Raw genomic sequence first — 18,021 nt, forward strand, 5'->3', positions numbered from 1 at the left:
ACCCATTAATATATATATATATATCAGTAGAATAGACCTAGTTACAACCCATTAATATCTATATCAGTAGAATAGACCTAGTTACAACCCAGTAATATATATATCAGTATAGTAGATTAGACCTAGATACAACCCATTAATATATATATATATATATATATCAGTAGAATAGACCTAGTTACAACCCATTAATATCTATATCAGTATAGTAGATTAGACCGAGTTACAACCCATTAATATCTATATCAGTATAGTAGATTAGACCTAGTTACAACCCATTAATATATATATATATATATATCAGTAGAATAGACAGAGTTAAAACCCATCAATATCTATATCAGTATAGCAGAATAGACCGAGTTACAACCCATTAATATATATATATATATATCAGTAGAATAGACCGAGTTACAACACATTAATACATTAATTGAATAATATGAACCAATCTTTCACAGGATGTTTGAAATCTTCAAAGGCTTTATAAAATATTAAATAGGTTACATGTCAAATATGTTTACAGTTTTAGAAAAATAAACAATTAGTATATCCGAAACCTAGTACATTACACTGAACCTATTCTATACCAATCTCAGATAGGATATTAACCTAGTACATCACATTGAACCTATTCTATACCAATCTCAGATAGGATATTAACCTAGTACATTACATTGAACCTAATCTATACCAATCTCAGATAGGATATTAACCCAGTACATTACATTGAACCTATTCTATACCAATCTCAGATAGGATATTAACCTAGTACATTACATTGAACCTATTCTATACCAATCTCAGATAGGATATTAACCTAGTACATCACATTGAACCTAATCTATACCAATCTCAGATAGGATATTAACCTAGTACATTACATTGAACCTAATCTATACCAATCTCAGATAGGATAATAACCCAGTACATTACATTGAACCTAATCCATACCAATCTCAGATAGGATAATAACCTAGTACATTACATTGAACCTAATCCATACCAATCTCAGATAGGATATAGACATGCATGACAAGGTCTGCGTCACTAATGGCAACCTATTCCCTTATTAGTGCACCAACAAGGGGGTGGGGTGTGAGGGGGTGATGGTGGTTGATGACATCATTGGGTTCTGCTCTCAATCTTGGTCACATGACTCTGGACCCAGGCTTCAGAAGGGTCAACACAAAATGTCTTCCCTTTCTTTGTGGTGAAACTGCAACAGATACACAACACATTGTCTCTCAGAACATCCAGTCTGTCATATGAACGGCTCCATCTTGTCTTGTACAGTGTAGCCTGGATGTAGCCTGGTTCCAGGTGTGTTTGTGCTATCATACCAACTCCTTGTCACTCCTGGTCCTGTTTGGCATGACAAGGAGTTGACGTGAAGTCACAAACAGATCTGGGACCAGGCTAGCCCAGATGTTTACAGTTTACAGTAGACTATGCTTACTTACAGCAGTGCTTTGCGAGGGCAGCTACTGGAGGTTGCTCTGAGAGATACCACTTGTTGAAGAGGGATCCTCGCGCTGAATGTCATACAGCATTCAGGTGCCATTTCCAACGCGATGACACCTGCAAACAAATGATCATAAACTACAGTTAACATAAAGAGCTCCAGGTGTGTCTCCAACAGCGTATTAAACAGTATTGCTACACACACACGCACACGCACACCACACACACACACACACACACACACACACACACACACACACACACACACACACACACACACACACACACACACACACACACACACACACCTGCAGACGTCGTATGGAGGGAGCAGAGCAGTCCCAGGAGGAGTAGAGCAGTCAGGGTCTTCATGGTTCAGAGATGGTTGAGATGCTGAAGATTGTATTGTCTGAGATGTTTTCTGATGTTCTGGTCTCTGATGTGCTGGTCTCTGATGTTGTGGTCTCTGATGTTCTGGTCTCTGATGTTCTGGTTTCTGATGTTCTGGTCTCTGATGCTCTGGTCTGGTTCAGTGTCAGAAGTCTAGCTGATGCTCTGGTTCTATGTCTGAGGTCTGATCTGACCTGTCTTTTATACAGAGAGCTGGTCCATCAGACCCATTGCCAATTGACGGGGGAATCTCCCCTCTATTCCTTCATTCACTCTGAATATCTTTCTAAGAACCAACATGGTGCCCTTCAGGTTCCTCTTCCTCAATTCTCTGTAACTCTGTTTCCTCCAGGATGTTCAGCAGCGCTGCTATTTTCTGAAATACTCAGAATATATTTACTGGAGAATTGCATATCAAAGGAAGGATATTAAAGTGGACGATATACTATATGATACATTACATCAAATACAACAACTGTTCAGATTAAATTAAATTCTCTACATCATAGCCAACTCGTTTATAAGTTACACTTAAATTCAACTCTGTATCTTTCAACTTTTAAATGCAGATATTAGGATGTGTCCATATTGATGAGAAGAATACCTGTATTGCTGTACTCTCTCGGTAATCTTTCTGAGATCCTCAGATTTCTTCTCCTCATCTTTAATACCTCACTGTTGCAGCAAAACTCCTTCAGACATATTACTGCTTATTAAATCCATACACAGACTGTGGCTATTATTTACAATTTATTCAGATATATAAAAAGTCATTTTTATTTAGAAGAATTATAAATAATGAAGGCTGCAATATTGGTCCCTGTAGGCTGCCCACATTCGGCAAACAAGCAATTTGCTCATCGGCTCCACGATGGTCCCCAAGGCAGGTGGCCCCAAGGCAGGTGGCCCCAAGGCAGGTGAGGAGAAGAACTGTGTGCAAACCATGCCCCAAAATATTCTAATGAGCCCCCGCCTCAACACTATGAAGAAGCTGGCACTGGGTGTGGACTAACCCGTTGGGTTGGTGTGGATTAGCCTGTTGGGTTGGTGTGGACTAACCCGTTGGGTTGGTGTGGATTAGCCTGTTGTGTTGGTGTGGATTAGCCTGTTGGGTTGGTGTGGATTAGCCTGTTGGGTTGGTGTGGACTAGCCTGTTGGGTTGGTGTGGATTAGCCTGTTGGGTTGGTGTGGATTAGCCTGTTGGGTTGGTGTGGATTAACCTGTTGGGTTGGTGTGGATTAGCCTGTTGGGTTGGTGTGGACTAGCCTGTTGAGTTGGTGTGGATTAGCCTGTTGGGTTGGTGTGGATTAGCCTGTTGGGTTGGTGTGGATTAGCCTGTTGGGTTGGTGTGGATTAGCCTGTTGGGTTGGTGTGGATTAGCCTGTTGGGTTGGTGTGGATTAGCCTTTTGGGTTGGTGTGGATTAGCCTGTTGGGTTGGTGTGGATTAGCCTGTTGGGTTGGTGTGGATTAGCCTGTTGGGTTGGTGTGGATTAGCCTGTTGGGTTGGTGTGGACTTGCCTGTTGGGTTGGTGTGGATTAGCCTGTTGGGTTGGTGTGGATTAGCCTGTTGGGTTGGTGTGGATTAGCCTGTTGGGTTGGTGTGGATTAGCCTTTTGGGTTGGTGTGGATTATCCTGTTGGGTTGGTGTGGATTAGCCTGTTGGGTTGGTGTGGATTAGCCTGTTGGGTTGGTGTGAACTAGCCTGTTGGGTTGGTGTGGACTAGCCTGTTGGGTTGGTGTGGACTAGCCTGTTGGGTTGGTGTGGATTAGCCTGTTGGGTTGGTGTGGATTAGCCTGTTGGGTTGGTGTGGATTAGCCTGTTGGGTTGGTGTGGATTAGCCTGTTGGGTTGGTGTGGGCTTTATGTGGGCTTGGTGTGGATTAGCCCGTTGGGCTGAAGTGGGCTTGGTGTGGATTAGCCTGTTGGGTTGAAGTGGGCTTGGTGTGGATTAGCCCGTTGGGTTGGTGTGGGCTTGGTGTGGATTAGCCTGTTGGGTTGGTGTGGGCTTTATGTGGGCTTGGTGTGGATTAGCCTGTTGGGTTGGTGTGGGCTTGGTGTGGATTAGCCTGTTGGGTTGGTGTGGGCTTTATGTGGGCTTGGTGTGGATTAGCCTGTTGGGTTGGTGTGGGGCTTGGTGTGGATTAGCCCGTTGGGCTGAAGTGCGCTTTATGTGGGCTTGGTGTGGATTAGCCTGTTGGGTTGGTGTGGGCTTTATGTGGGATTGGTGTGGATTAGCCCATTGGGCTGATGTGGGCTTGGTGTGGATTAGCCTGTTGGGTTGAAGTGGGCTTGGTGTGGATTAGCCCGTTGGGTTGGTGTGGGCTTGGTGTGGATTAGCCTGTTGGGTTGAAGTGGGCTTGGTGTGGATTAGCCTGTTGGGTTGGTGTGGGCTTGGTGTGGATTAGCCTGTTGGGTTGGTGTGGACTAACCCGTTGGGCTGATGTGGGCTTTATGTGGGCTTGTTGTGGACTAGCCTGTTGGGTTGGTGTGGGCTTGGTGTGGATTAGCCTGTTGGGTTGGTGTGGGCTTGGTGTGGACTAGCCCGTTGGGTTGAAGTGGGCTTGGTGTGGATTAGCCCGTTGGGTTGGTGTGGGCTTGGTGTGGATTAGCCTGTTGGGTTGGTGTGGGCTTGGTGTGGATTAGCCCATTGGGTTGGTGTGGGGCTTGGTGTGGATTAGCCCGTTGGGTTGGTGTGGGGCTTGGTGTGGATTAGCCCGTTGGGTTGGTGTGGGGCTTGGTGTGGATTAGCCCGTTGGGTTGGTGTGGGCTTGGTGTGGACTAGCCCGTTGGGTTGGTGTGGGCTTGGTGTGGATTAGCCCGTTGGGTTGGTGTGGGCTTGGTGTGGATTAGCCCGTTGGGTTGGTGTGGGCTTGGTGTGGATTAGCCCGTTGGGTTGGTGTGGGCTTGGTGTGGATTAGCCCGTTGGGTTGGTGTGGGCTTGGTGTGGATTAGCCCGTGGGTTGGTGTGGGCTTGGTGTGGATTAGCCCGTTGGGTTGGTGTGGACTAACCCGTTGGGCTGGTGTGGACTAACCCGTTGGGCTGGTGTGGATTAACCCGTTGGGTTGGTGTGGATTAACCCGTTGGGCTGGTGTGGGGTTGATGTGAGCTTGGTGTGGACGAGCCCGTGCCCACATGGGGCAAATGGGGTCATGTTTGCTGGGTGGTAACTTTAGTTTGTTTCAATTAATTTATTCATAAATTCATTAATTTATTTATTCATTCATTCACTTCTCTGAGCAGACATTTAAAAGTGATTCTGTTTTTTAATGAAAATGTTTGTTATTTGCGTGCCAGTTCAGTTACTGTCAGTCCCTCCCTGTTTCCACCAGTAACTCTGTTCAGTACTGTGAACTCTGGCTTCAAGTTATTACAAACATTTTGAGAATGACAATGAGAGAAGAGCGCTGCAATGTTTGTTCTTAGAAAAGTTGCAGTCATTTGCATCATACAAAGTTCTGGTGACAGAACGGGGAAGTGAGAGTTAATTAAAAAGAGACGTCTCTCTTTACTTGAATCTTTCTGGTCTGAACTGAAACAGGATACTTGGTTCAGTGCGTGTCAGCTAAATATGTATCTTCAATTGAAACTTATTTATGTCACACCCTGATCTGTTTCACCTGTCCTTGTGATTGTCTCCATCCCCCTCCAGGTGTCACCCATCTTCCCCATTATCCCCTGGGTATTTATACCTGTGTTCTCTGTTTGTCTGTTGCCAGTTGGTCTTGTTTGTCAAGCCAACCAGCGGTTTTGTGTCAGCTCAGCTCTTCCCCAGTCTCTCTTCCTCCTGGTTTTTAACCCCTGCCTGTCCTGACGCTGTACCCTCCTGTCAGACCACTCTGCCTGCCCCTGAGCCTGCCTGCCGTCCTGTACCTTTGCCCCTTTTGCTGCTATAGACGTTGTTACTGCGACACGGTCTGCATCTGGGTCTTACCTTGATCCCTTATAACTTAATGATATAGAAAGAGAGCCATCAGTCAGTATGATTGTAGAGCCAGATGGGTCAGTCAGTATGATTGTATAACAGATGGGTCAGTCAGTATGATTGTATAACAGATGGGTCAGTCAGTATGATTGTATAACAGATGGGTCAGTCAGTATGATTGTATAACAGATGGGTCAGTCAGTATGATTGTATAACAGATGGGTCAGTCAGTATGATTGTATAACAGATGGGTCAGTCAGTATGATTGTATAACAGATGGGTCAGTCAGTATGATTGTATAACAGATGGGTCAGTCAGTATGATTGTATAACAGATGGGTCAGTCAGTATGATTGTAGAGACCTATGGGTCAGTCAGTATGATTGTAGAGACAGATGGGTCAGTCAGTATGATTGTATAACAGATGGGTCAGTCAGTATGATTGTAGAGACAGATGGGTCAGTCAGTATGATTGTAGAGACAGATGGGTCAGTCAGTATGATTGTATAACAGATGGGTCAGTCAGTATGATTGTAGAGACAGATGGGTCAGTCAGTATGATTGTATAACAGATGGGTCAGTCAGTATGATTGTATAACAGATGGGTCAGTCAGTATGATTGTATAACAGATGGGTCAGTCAGTATGATTGTATAACAGATGGGTCAGTCAGTATGATTGTATAACAGATGGGTCAGTCAGTATGATTGTATAACAGATGGGTCAGTCTGTATGATTGTATAACAGATGGGTCAGTCAGTATGATTGTATAACAGATGGGTCAGTCAGTATGATAGTATAACAGATGGGTCAGTCAGTATGATAGTATAACAGATGGGTCAGTCAGTATGATAGTATAACAGATGGGTCAGTCAGTATGATTGTATAACAGATGGGTCAGTCAGTATGATAGTATAACAGATGGGTCAGTCAGTATGATTGTAGAGACAGATGGGTCAGTCAGTATGATTGTAGAGACAGATGGGTCAGTCAGTATGATTGTATAACAGATGGGTCAGTCAGTATGATTGAATAACAGGCCTACAGGAAGTCTTCTGTCATTTTGAATACAGAACATAATGGAATTATGGAGAAAAAAGATCTAGAATTTATTGAAAATCAATTATACAGTTCAATTCTGTTTCTGCTGAGTGTGAAGTTGGTGTGAGTGTGGGGAGAGTACTGTAATCTAGTGAAGTTGGTGTGAGTGTGGGGAGAGATACAGAGTCTACAGTAGTCTAGTGAAGTTGGTGTGAGTGTGGGGAGAGATACAGAGTCTACAGTAGTCTAGTGAAGTTGGTGTGAGTGTGGGGAGAGATACAGAGTCTACAGTAGTCTAGTGAAGTTGGTGTGAGTGTGGGGAGAGATACAGAGTCTACAGTAGTCTAGTGAATTTGTTGTGAATGTAGGGAGAGATACAGTAGTCTAGTGAAGTTGGTGTGAGTGTGGGGAGAGTACAGAGAATAACGTAGTCTTGTCCGGTCCAAAACTACCCGTAGTGTTTGTTAACTTGTCTCTATAGCATGAGCACACAATTGGCCCAGCGTTGTCCGGGTTCGGCCGGTGTAGTCCGTCATTGTAGATACAAATATCCCTTTTACTGACCTGCCCAGTTAAATAAAGGTTCAATTTACTTTGTTTACAAGAATTTGAGTCAAATAAGCTTATATTCTGGGTTCTGATGGGCTATCATAGTTCAACTAAGCTCAAGAAGCATTTACAGTTGAAGTCAGAAGTTTATTTACACTTAGGTTGGAGTCATTAAAACTCGTTTTTCAACCACTCCACAAATTTCTTGTGAACAAACTATAGTTTTGGCAAGTCGGTTAGGACATCTACTTTGTGCATGACACACATAATGTTTCCAACAATTGTTTACAGACAGATTATTTCACTTATAATTTGCTGTATCACAATTCCAGTGGGTCAGAGTTTTACATACACTATGTTGACTGTGCCTTTAAAAAGTTTAGAGAATTCCAGAATATTATGTCATGGCTTTAGAAGCTTCTGATAGGCTAATTGACATCATTTGAGTCAATTGGAGGTGTACCTGTGGATGTGTTTCAAGGCCTACCTTCAAACTCAGTGCCTCTTTGCTTGACATCATGGGAAAATCAAAAGAAAACAGCCAAGACCTCAGAAAAAACATTGTAGACCACAAGTCTGGTTCATCCTTGGGAGCAATTTCCAAACGCCTGAAGGTACCACGTTCATCTGTATAAACACTAGTATGCAAGTATAAACACCATGGGACCACACAGCCGTCATACCGCTCAGGAAGGAGACACCTTCTGTCTCCTAGAGATGAACATACTTTGGTGCGAATAGTGCAAAATCAATCCCAGAACAACAGCAAAGGACCTTGTGAAGATGCTGGAGGAAACAGGTACAAAAGTATCTATATATAGAGTAAAACAAGTCCTATATCAACATAATCTGAAAGGCCACTCAGCAAGGAAGAAGCCACTGTTCCAAAACCGCTCCAGAACCGCCATAAAAAAGCCAGACTACACTTTGCAACTGCACATGGGGACAAAGATCATACTTTTTGGAGAAATGTCCTCTGGTCTGATGAAACTGTTTGGCCATAATGACCATCGTTATGTTTGGAGGAAAAAGGGGGAGGCTTGCAAGCCGAAGAACACCATCCCAACCGTGAAGCACGGGGGAGGCAGCATCATGTTGTGGGGGTTCTTTGCTGCAGAAGGGACTGGTGCTGTTCACAAAATAGATGGCAACATGAGGTAGGGAAATTATGTGGATATACTGAAGCAACATCTCAAGGCATCAGTCAGGAAGTTTAATCTTGGTCGCAAATGGGTCTTCCAAATGTACAATGACCCCAAGCATACTTCCAAAGTTGTGGCACAAAGGCTTAAGGACAACAAAGTCAAGGTATTGGAGTGGCCATCACAAAGCTGACCTCAATCTTATAGAAAATTTGTTTACAGAACTGAAAGAGCGTGTGCGAGCAAGGAGCCCTACCAACCTGACTTAGTTACACCAGCTCTGTCTGGAGGAATGGGCCAAAATTAACCCAACTTATTGTGGGAAGCTTGTGGAAGGCTACCCGAATCGTTTGACCCAAGTTAAACAATTTAAAGGCAATGCTACCAAATACTAATTGAGTGTATGTAAACTTCTGACCCACTGGGAATGTTATGAAAGAAATAAAAGCTGAAATAAATCATTCTCTCTACTATAATTCTGCAATTTCACATTCTTAAAATAAATCAAAGTAACTGATCTAAAACAGGGAATTTTACTTGGATTAAAGCTAAATTTATTGAGCTACGGGGTACGTTAACTTCCTACATCAAGTTATCAATGTTTATAACTATTATAACTATTTCATTCATCCAAAAATGGAATTCACAGATTGCTTGGCACTCAGCATTAAAGGGGCAAAGAGGCTTTGGGACCCATTTTTAGGGCTTTTGTTATGACTCGACCTGGGAACAAACCACCAACCTTCCTTCCACCAACCTTCCTGGGAACGAACCACCAACCTTCCTTCCACCAACCTTCCTGGGAACGAACCACCAACCTTCCTTCCACCAACCTTCCTGGGAACGAACCACCAACCTTCCTTCCACCAACCTTCCTGGGAACGAACCACCAACCTTCCTTCCACCAACCTTCCTGGGAACGAACCACCAACCTTCCTTCCACCAACCTTCCTGGGAACGAACCACCAACCTTCCTTCCACCAACCTTCCTGGGAACGAACCACCAACCTTCCTGGGAACGAACCACCAACCTTCCTTTCACCAACCTTCCTGGGAACGAACCACCAACCTTCCTGGGAACGAACCACCAACCTTCCTGGGAACGAACCACCAACCTTCCTGGGAACGAACCACCAACCTTCCTTCCACCAACCTTCCTGGGAACGAACCACCAACCTTCCTTTCACCAACCTTCCTGGGAACGAACCACTCTCCTTGCAAACGGAGGGAAGACACAGACCACACCACACAAATCTGAGATTAATTAAGATTCTATGATGTAAAGGTTAACAGTGTGCTACAGGTTTTTAATCAAAATGCACACATCCTAAAATCTGCATTTAAATGTTGAAAGACACATAGTTGATTTCAAGAATTACTTACAAACTAGTTGGTTATGATGTAGAGAACTTTAATTTAATCTTAATTGTTCTTGTATTTGATGAAATATTGTATCATATAGTATATAGTCCACTTTAATATCCTTCCTTTGATATGCAATTCTCCAGTAAATGTATTCTGAGTATTTCAGAAAATAGCAGCGCTGCTGAACATCCTGGAGGAAACAGAGTTACAGAGAATTGAGGAAGAGGAACCTGAAGGGCACCATGTTGGTTCTTAGAAAGATATTCAGAGTGAATGAAGGAATAGAGGGGAGATTCCCCCGTCAATTGGCAATGGGTCTGATGGACCAGCTCTCTGTATAAAAGACAGGTCAGATCAGACCTCAGACATAGAACCAGAGCATCAGCTAGACTTCTGACACTGAACCAGACTAGAGCATCAGAGACCAGAGCACCAGAGACCAGAGCATCAGAGACCAGAACATCAGAGACCAGAACATCAGAGACCAGAACATCAGAGACCAGAACATCAGAGACCAGCTAGACTTCTGACACAGAACCAGACAAGAGGTTCAGCTAGACCTCTGACATAAAACCAGACGAGAGCATCAGAGACAAGTGCATCAGAGACCAGAGCATCAGAGACCAGAACATCAGAGACCAGAGCATCAGAGACCAGAACATCAGAAAACATCTCAGACAATACAATCTTCTGCATCTCAACCATCTCTGAACCATGAAGACCCTGACTGCTCTACTCCTCCTGGGACTGCTCTGCTCCCTCCCTACGACTTCTGCACAGCGTACGTGTGTGTTTGTGTACAGTGTGTCTACAGTCTGTGTGTACAGTATGCATATGAGTGTATAGGAAGAAGCACCACTTGAGATGCCTGTGTTGACCAGTGAGTGTGATCGTTCTTTGTTTCCAGCTGTCATGGGGATTTCAGCAATGACTGCCAGAGAATGCTGTGTGAATTTCCACCTGAGAAGGATCCCTCTTGGTGCAGTGGTTTCAGTTTCTCGAACCTCTAGTAGCTGCCCTCGCCAAGCACTGGTGTAAGTTAACCACCACACACACACACACACACACACACACACACACACACACACACAGAGAGATATAGATTTCTACGGGACATGTTCTATATCCTTGGTGGGCGGGTCCAAATGGTTACAACCTCTGTTGCTAGGGCTGCATGGTTACAACCTCTGTGTTGCTAGGGCTGTATGGTTACAACCTCTGTGTTGCTAGGGCTGCATGGTTACAACCTCTGTGTTGCTAGGGCTGCATGGTTACAACCTCATAAAGGTTCTATATTAATATATATAAATGAATGGTAAAACATTTGAAATATTCTGGATATAATGTTGTAATTGTTTGACAGTCCTCATAATGACATAGTGATTCTGAATGTAATGGTCTGATACCTGTCTTCATACTCAGCCAGTAGGACTGTAGGTACATGCACAATACACACAGAGTCATGTTGGAACATCCATACAGTAGTCTTCCACATGTGAGTTTGGTGTGTGCTTTCTTTAGTTACCCCTAAATATATGTATGTTGTTTATTGGTTGCAGGTTTACAACAAAGAAAGGGAATCAATTTTGTCTCGACCCATCTCAGGCCTGGGTCCAGAGTCATGTGACCAAGATTGAGAGCAGATCGTTGTCTCTGCCAGGACAACGATGATGTCATCAACCACCGCCACCACAAACACACTGCCATAACTGTCAAAAAAATATATATTATATTTTTGTTGTACATACAGTAATATTATTTAATTCTTATTTATTTACAATACTGTGAAGTTACTGTGTATTTTGAAATTGTTTTGTCAACAAATAATTATTTTTTTCAGCAATAAAGCGAAATAATTTCAACATTTTAATAACGAAGTGAATTTTATTCTTATTGTGGTATTCATACTTTGATTACAAAAGCTTCACATTATGTGAAGGCGAGTTCTTCACAACTACTTGAGCCGTGCTGCCAGTTACATGGACAGACTAGCGACCAGCAGATTCAGCATGTTGGTTGTTTCTTCTTTCAGGAAACAGTTCTTGTGTTAGAACTCATGGAACTACAGACAACTCTGTTTCCAAGACAACAGAGGTCAACGGTCAGCAACACAGAAACAGAATAAACTGTTCAACTCAACTCCTACAAAACTCTTAGATATATGTTTAACTGTCACATACTCCAGATTGCTGAAATGTGCTGTCTTTCACTTTCCCTTCCTAATATCCAAGTTGTGAACTTTAAATCACAACCTAACAGGTCTGTAACTCTGAACATTAACCAACAACCTAACAGGTCTGTAACTATGAACATTAACCAACAACCTAACAGGTCTGTAAATATGTGAACATTAACCAACAACCTAACAGGTCTGTAACTCTAAACATTAACCAACAACCTAACAGGTCTGTAACTCTAAACATTAACCAACAACCTAACAGGTCTGTAACTCTAAACATTAACCAACAACCTAACAGGTCTGTAACTCTAAACATTAACCAACAACCTAACAGGTCTGTAACTCTGAACATTAACCAACAACCTAACAGGTCTGTAACTCTAAACATTAACCAACAACCTAACAGGTCTGTAACTCTAAACATTAACCAACAACCTAACAGGTCTGTAACTCTGAACATTAACCAACAACCTAACAGGTCTGTAACTCTGAACATTAACCAACAACCTAAAAGGTCTGTAACTCTAAACATTAACCAACAACCTAACAGGTCTGTAACTATGTGAACATTAACCAACAACCTAACAGGTCTGTAACTCTAAACATTAACCAACAACCTGACAGGTCTGTAACTCTGAACATTAACCAACAACCTAACAGGTCTGTAACTCTAAACATTAACCAACAACCTAACAGGTCTGTAACTCTGAACATTAACCAACAACCTAACAGGTCTGTAACTCTAAACATTAACAAAAAACCTAACAGGTCTGTAACTCTAAACATTAACCAACAACCTAACAGGTCTGTAACTCTGAACATTAACCAACAACCTAACAGGTCTGTAACTCTGAACATTAACCAACAACCTAACAGGTCTGTAACTCTGAACATTAACCAACAACCTAACAGGTCTGTAACTCTAAACATTAACCAACAACCTGACAGGTCTGTAACTCTGAACATTAACCAACAACCTAACAGGTCTGTAACTGAACATTAACCAACAGGTCTGTAACTCTGAACATTAACCAACAACCTAACAGGTCTGTAACTCTAAACATTAACCAACAGGTCTGTAACTCTAAACATTAACCAACAGGTCTGTAACTCTAAACATTAACCAACAACCTAACAGGTCTGTAACTCTGAACATTAACCAACAGGTCTGTAACTCTGAACATTAACCAACAACCTAACAGGTCTGTAACTATGTGAACATTAACCAACAACCTAACAGGTCTGTAACTATGAACATTAACCAACAACCTAACAGGTCTGTAACTCTGAACATTAACCAACAGGTCTGTAACTCTGAACATTAACCAACAACCTAACAGGTCTGTAACTATGTGAACATTAACCAACAACCTAACAGGTCTGTAACTCTAAACATTAACCAACAACCTAACAGGTCTGTAACTCTAAACATTAACCAACAACCTAACAGGTCTGTAACTCTAAACATTAACCAACAACCTAACAGGTCTGTAACTATGTGAACATTAACCAACAACCTAACAGGTCTGTAACTCTAAACATTAACCAACAACCTAACAGGTCTGTAACTCTAAACATTAACCAACAACCTAACAGGTCTGTAACTCTAAACATTAACCAACAACCTAACAGGTCTGTAACTCTAAACATTAACCAACAACCTAACAGGTCTGTAACTCTGAACATTAACCAACAGGTCTGTAACTATGAACATTAACCAACAACCTAACAGGTCTGTAACTCTGAACATTAACCAACAACCTGACAGGTCTGTAACTCTGAACATTAACCAACAACCTAACAGGTCTGTAACTCTGAACATTAACCAACAACCTAACAGGTCTGTAACTCTAAACATTAACCAACAACCTAACAGGTCTGTAACTCTAAACATTAACCAACAACCTAACAGGTCTGTAACTCTGAACATTAACCAACAGGTCTGTAACTCTGAACATTAACCAACAACCTAACAGGTCTGTAACTATGTGAACATTAACCAACAACCTAACAGGTCTGTAACTATGAACATTAACCAACAACCTAACAGGTCTGTAACTCTGAACATTAACCAACAGGTCTGTAACTCTGAACATTAACCAACAACCTAACAGGTCTGTAACTATGTGAACATTAACCAACAACCTAACAGGTCTGTAACTCTAAACATTAACCAACAACCTAACAGGTCTGTAACTCTAAACATTAACCAACAACCTAACAGGTCTGTAACTCTGAACATTAACCAACAACCTAACAGGTCTGTAACTCTGAACATTAACCAACAACCTAACAGGTCTGTAACTCTGAACATTAACCAACAACCTGACAGGTCTGTAACTCTGAACATTAACCAACAACCTAACAGGTCTGTAACTCTGAACATTAACCAACAACCTAACAGGTCTGTAACTCTGAACATTAACCAACAACCTAAAAGGTCTGTAACTCTAAACATTAACCAACAACCTAACAGGTCTGTAACTCTGAACATTAACCAACAACCTAACAGGTCTGTAACTATGTGAACATTAACCAACAACCTAACAGGTCTGTAACTCTGAACATTAACCAACAACCTAACAGGTCTGTAACTCTGAACATTAACCAACAACCTAACAGGTCTGTAACTCTAAACATTAACCAACAACCTAACAGGTCTGTAACTCTGAACATTAACCAACAACCTAACAGGTCTGTAACTCTGAACATTAACCAACAGGTCTGTAACTATGAACATTAACCAACAACCTAACAGGTCTGTAACTCTGAACATTAACCAACAGGTCTGTAACTCTAAACATTAACCAACAACCTAACAGGTCTGTAACTCTAAACATTAACCAACAACCTAACAGGTCTGTAACTCTGAACATTAACCAACAACCTAACAGGTCTGTAACTCTGAACATTAACCAACAACCTAACAGGTCTGTAACTATGTGAACATTAACCAACAACCTAACAGGTCTGTAACTCTGAACATTAACCAACAACCTAACAGGTCTGTAACTCTGAACATTAACCAACAACCTAACAGGTCTGTAACTCTGAACATTAACAAAAAACCTAACAGGTCTGTAACTCTGAACATTAACCAACAACCTAACAGGTCTGTAACTCTGAACATTAACCAACAACCTAAAAGGTCTGTAACTCTAAACATTAACCAACAACCTAACAGGTCTGTAACTATGTGAACATTAACCAACAACCTAACAGGTCTGTAACTCTAAACATTAACCAACAACCTGACAGGTCTGTAACTCTGAACATTAACCAACAACCTGACAGGTCTGTAACTCTGAACATTAACCAACAACCTAACAGGTCTGTAACTCTAAACATTAACCAACAACCTAACAGGTCTGTAACTCTGAACATTAACCAACAACCTAACAGGTCTGTAACTCTAAACATTAACCAACAACCTAACAGGTCTGTAACTCTGAACATTAACCAACAACCTGACAGGTCTGTAACTCTGAACATTAACCAACAACCTAACAGGTCTGTAACTCTGAACATTAACCAACAGGTCTGTAACTATGAACATTAACAAAAAACCTAACAGGTCTGTAACTCTAAACATTAACCAACAACCTAACAGGTCTGGAACTCTAAACATTAACCAACAACCTAACAGGTCTGTAACTATGTGAACATTAACCAACAACCTAACAGGTCTGTAACTCTGAACATTAACCAACAACCTAACAGGTCTGTAACTCTGAACATTAACCAACAACCTAACAGGTCTGTAACTCTGAACATTAACCAACAACCTAACAGGTCTGTAACTCTGAACATTAACCAACAACCTAACAGGTCTGTAACTCTAAACATTAACCAACAACCTAACAGGTCTGTAACTCTGAACATTAACCAACAACCTAACAGGTCTGTAACTCTGAACATTAACCAACAGGTCTGTAACTATGAACATTAACCAACAACCTAACAGGTCTGTAACTCTGAACATTAACCAACAGGTCTGTAACTCTAAACATTAACCAACAACCTAACAGGTCTGTAACTCTAAACATTAACCAACAACCTAACAGGTCTGTAACTCTGAACATTAACCAACAGGTCTGTAACTCTGAACATTAACCAACAACCTAACAGGTCTGTAACTATGTGAACATTAACCAACAACCTAACAGGTCTGTAACTATGAACATTAACCAACAACCTAACAGGTCTGTAACTCTGAACATTAACCAACAGGTCTGTAACTCTGAACATTAACCAACAACCTAACAGGTCTGTAACTATGTGAACATTAACCAACAACCTAACAGGTCTGTAACTCTAAACATTAACCAACAACCTAACAGGTCTGTAACTCTAAACATTAACCAACAACCTAACAGGTCTGTAACTCTGAACATTAACCAACAGGTCTGTAACTATGAACATTAACCAACAACCTAACAGGTCTGTAACTCTGAACATTAACCAACAGGTCTGTAACTCTAAACATTAACCAACAACCTAACAGGTCTGTAACTCTGAACATTAACCAACAACCTAACAGGTCTGTAACTCTGAACATTAACCAACAACCTGACAGGTCTGTAACTCTGAACATTAACCAACAACCTAACAGGTCTGTAACTCTGAACATTAACCAACAACCTAACAGGTCTGTAACTCTGAACATTAACCAACAACCTAACAGGTCTGTAACTCTAAACATTAACCAACAACCTAACAGGTCTGTAACTCTGAACATTAACCAACAGGTCTGTAACTCTGAACATTAACCAACAACCTAACAGGTCTGTAACTATGTGAACATTAACCAACAACCTAACAGGTCTGTAACTATGAACATTAACCAACAACCTAACAGGTCTGTAACTCTGAACATTAACCAACAGGTCTGTAACTCTGAACATTAACCAACAACCTAACAGGTCTGTAACTATGTGAACATTAACCAACAACCTAACAGGTCTGTAACTCTAAACATTAACCAACAACCTAACAGGTCTGTAACTCTAAACATTAACCAACAACCTAACAGGTCTGTAACTCTGAACATTAACCAACAACCTAACAGGTCTGTAACTCTAAACATTAACCAACAACCTAACAGGTCTGTAACTCTAAACATTAACCAACAACCTAACAGGTCTGTAACTCTGAACATTAACCAACAACCTGACAGGTCTGTAACTCTGAACATTAACCAACAACCTAACAGGTCTGTAACTCTGAACATTAACCAACAACCTAACAGGTCTGTAACTCTGAACATTAACCAACAGGTCTGTAACTCTGAACATTAACAAAAAACCTAACAGGTCTGTAACTCTAAACATTAACCAACAACCTAACAGGTCTGTAACTATGTGAACATTAACCAACAACCTAACAGGTCTGTAACTCTGAACATTAACCAACAACCTAACAGGTCTGTAACTCTGAACATTAACCAACAACCTAACAGGTCTGTAACTCTAAACATTAACCAACAACCTAACAGGTCTGTAACTCTGAACATTAACCAACAACCTAACAGGTCTGTAACTCTAAACATTAACCAACAACCTAACAGGTCTGTAACTCTAAACATTAACCAACAACCTAACAGGTCTGTAACTCTAAACATTAACCAACAACCTAACAGGTCTGTAACTCTGAACATTAACCAACAACCTAACAGGTCTGTAACTCTGAACATTAACCAACAGGTCTGTAACTATGAACATTAACCAACAACCTAACAGGTCTGTAACTCTGAACATTAACCAACAGGTCTGTAACTCTAAACATTAACCAACAACCTAACAGGTCTGTAACTCTGAACATTAACAAAAAACCTAACAGGTCTGTAACTCTAAACATTAACCAACAACCTAACAGGTCTGTAACTCTAAACATTAACCAACAACCTAACAGGTCTGTAACTCTGAACATTAACCAACAACCTAACAGGTCTGTAACTCTGAACATTAACC

General features: G+C 41.5%; 1 protein-coding gene and 1 long non-coding RNA gene across 2 annotated transcripts; one reads left to right on the plus strand and one right to left on the minus strand.

Annotated features, from left to right (window-relative positions):
* Positions 1 to 463: 463 nt before the first annotated feature.
* LOC135529906 (C-C motif chemokine 13-like) lies at positions 464 to 2,252 on the minus strand. The gene is made up of 3 exons (XM_064958311.1): positions 1,773 to 2,252; positions 1,464 to 1,581; positions 464 to 1,219 (listed from the first exon to the last, which is right to left on the minus strand). Exons 1-3 carry the CDS (start codon positions 1,834 to 1,836, stop codon positions 1,126 to 1,128), a joined length of 276 nt encoding a protein of 91 aa, XP_064814383.1. The 5' UTR covers positions 1,837 to 2,252; the 3' UTR covers positions 464 to 1,125.
* A 7,806-nt stretch (positions 2,253 to 10,058) lies between these two features.
* LOC135529907 (uncharacterized) lies at positions 10,059 to 11,725 on the plus strand. Its single transcript, XR_010453759.1, has 3 exons — positions 10,059 to 10,654; positions 10,781 to 10,907; positions 11,433 to 11,725. It is a non-coding gene; the product is annotated as an uncharacterized LOC135529907 (long non-coding RNA).
* Positions 11,726 to 18,021: the final 6,296 nt, after the last annotated feature.

The sequence above is a fragment of the Oncorhynchus masou genome, unplaced genomic scaffold, assembly GCF_036934945.1.
Source record: "Oncorhynchus masou masou isolate Uvic2021 unplaced genomic scaffold, UVic_Omas_1.1 unplaced_scaffold_1208, whole genome shotgun sequence".
Taxonomy (NCBI): domain Eukaryota; kingdom Metazoa; phylum Chordata; class Actinopteri; order Salmoniformes; family Salmonidae; genus Oncorhynchus; species Oncorhynchus masou.

Excerpts from the sequence above, each read along its gene's own strand:
- LOC135529906 (XM_064958311.1), bottom strand. The coding sequence starts at position 1,836 with ATGAAGACCCTGACTGCTCTACTCCTCCTGGGACTGCTCTGCTCCCTC. Across the intron at positions 1,582-1,772 it reads CCTCCATACGACGTCTGCAG|GTGTCATCGCGTTGGAAATG; the intron begins GTGTGTGTGTGT and ends ATTTGTTTGCAG. Across the intron at positions 1,220-1,463 it reads TGCCCTCGCAAAGCACTGCT|TTTCACCACAAAGAAAGGGA; the intron begins GTAAGTAAGCAT and ends TATCTGTTGCAG.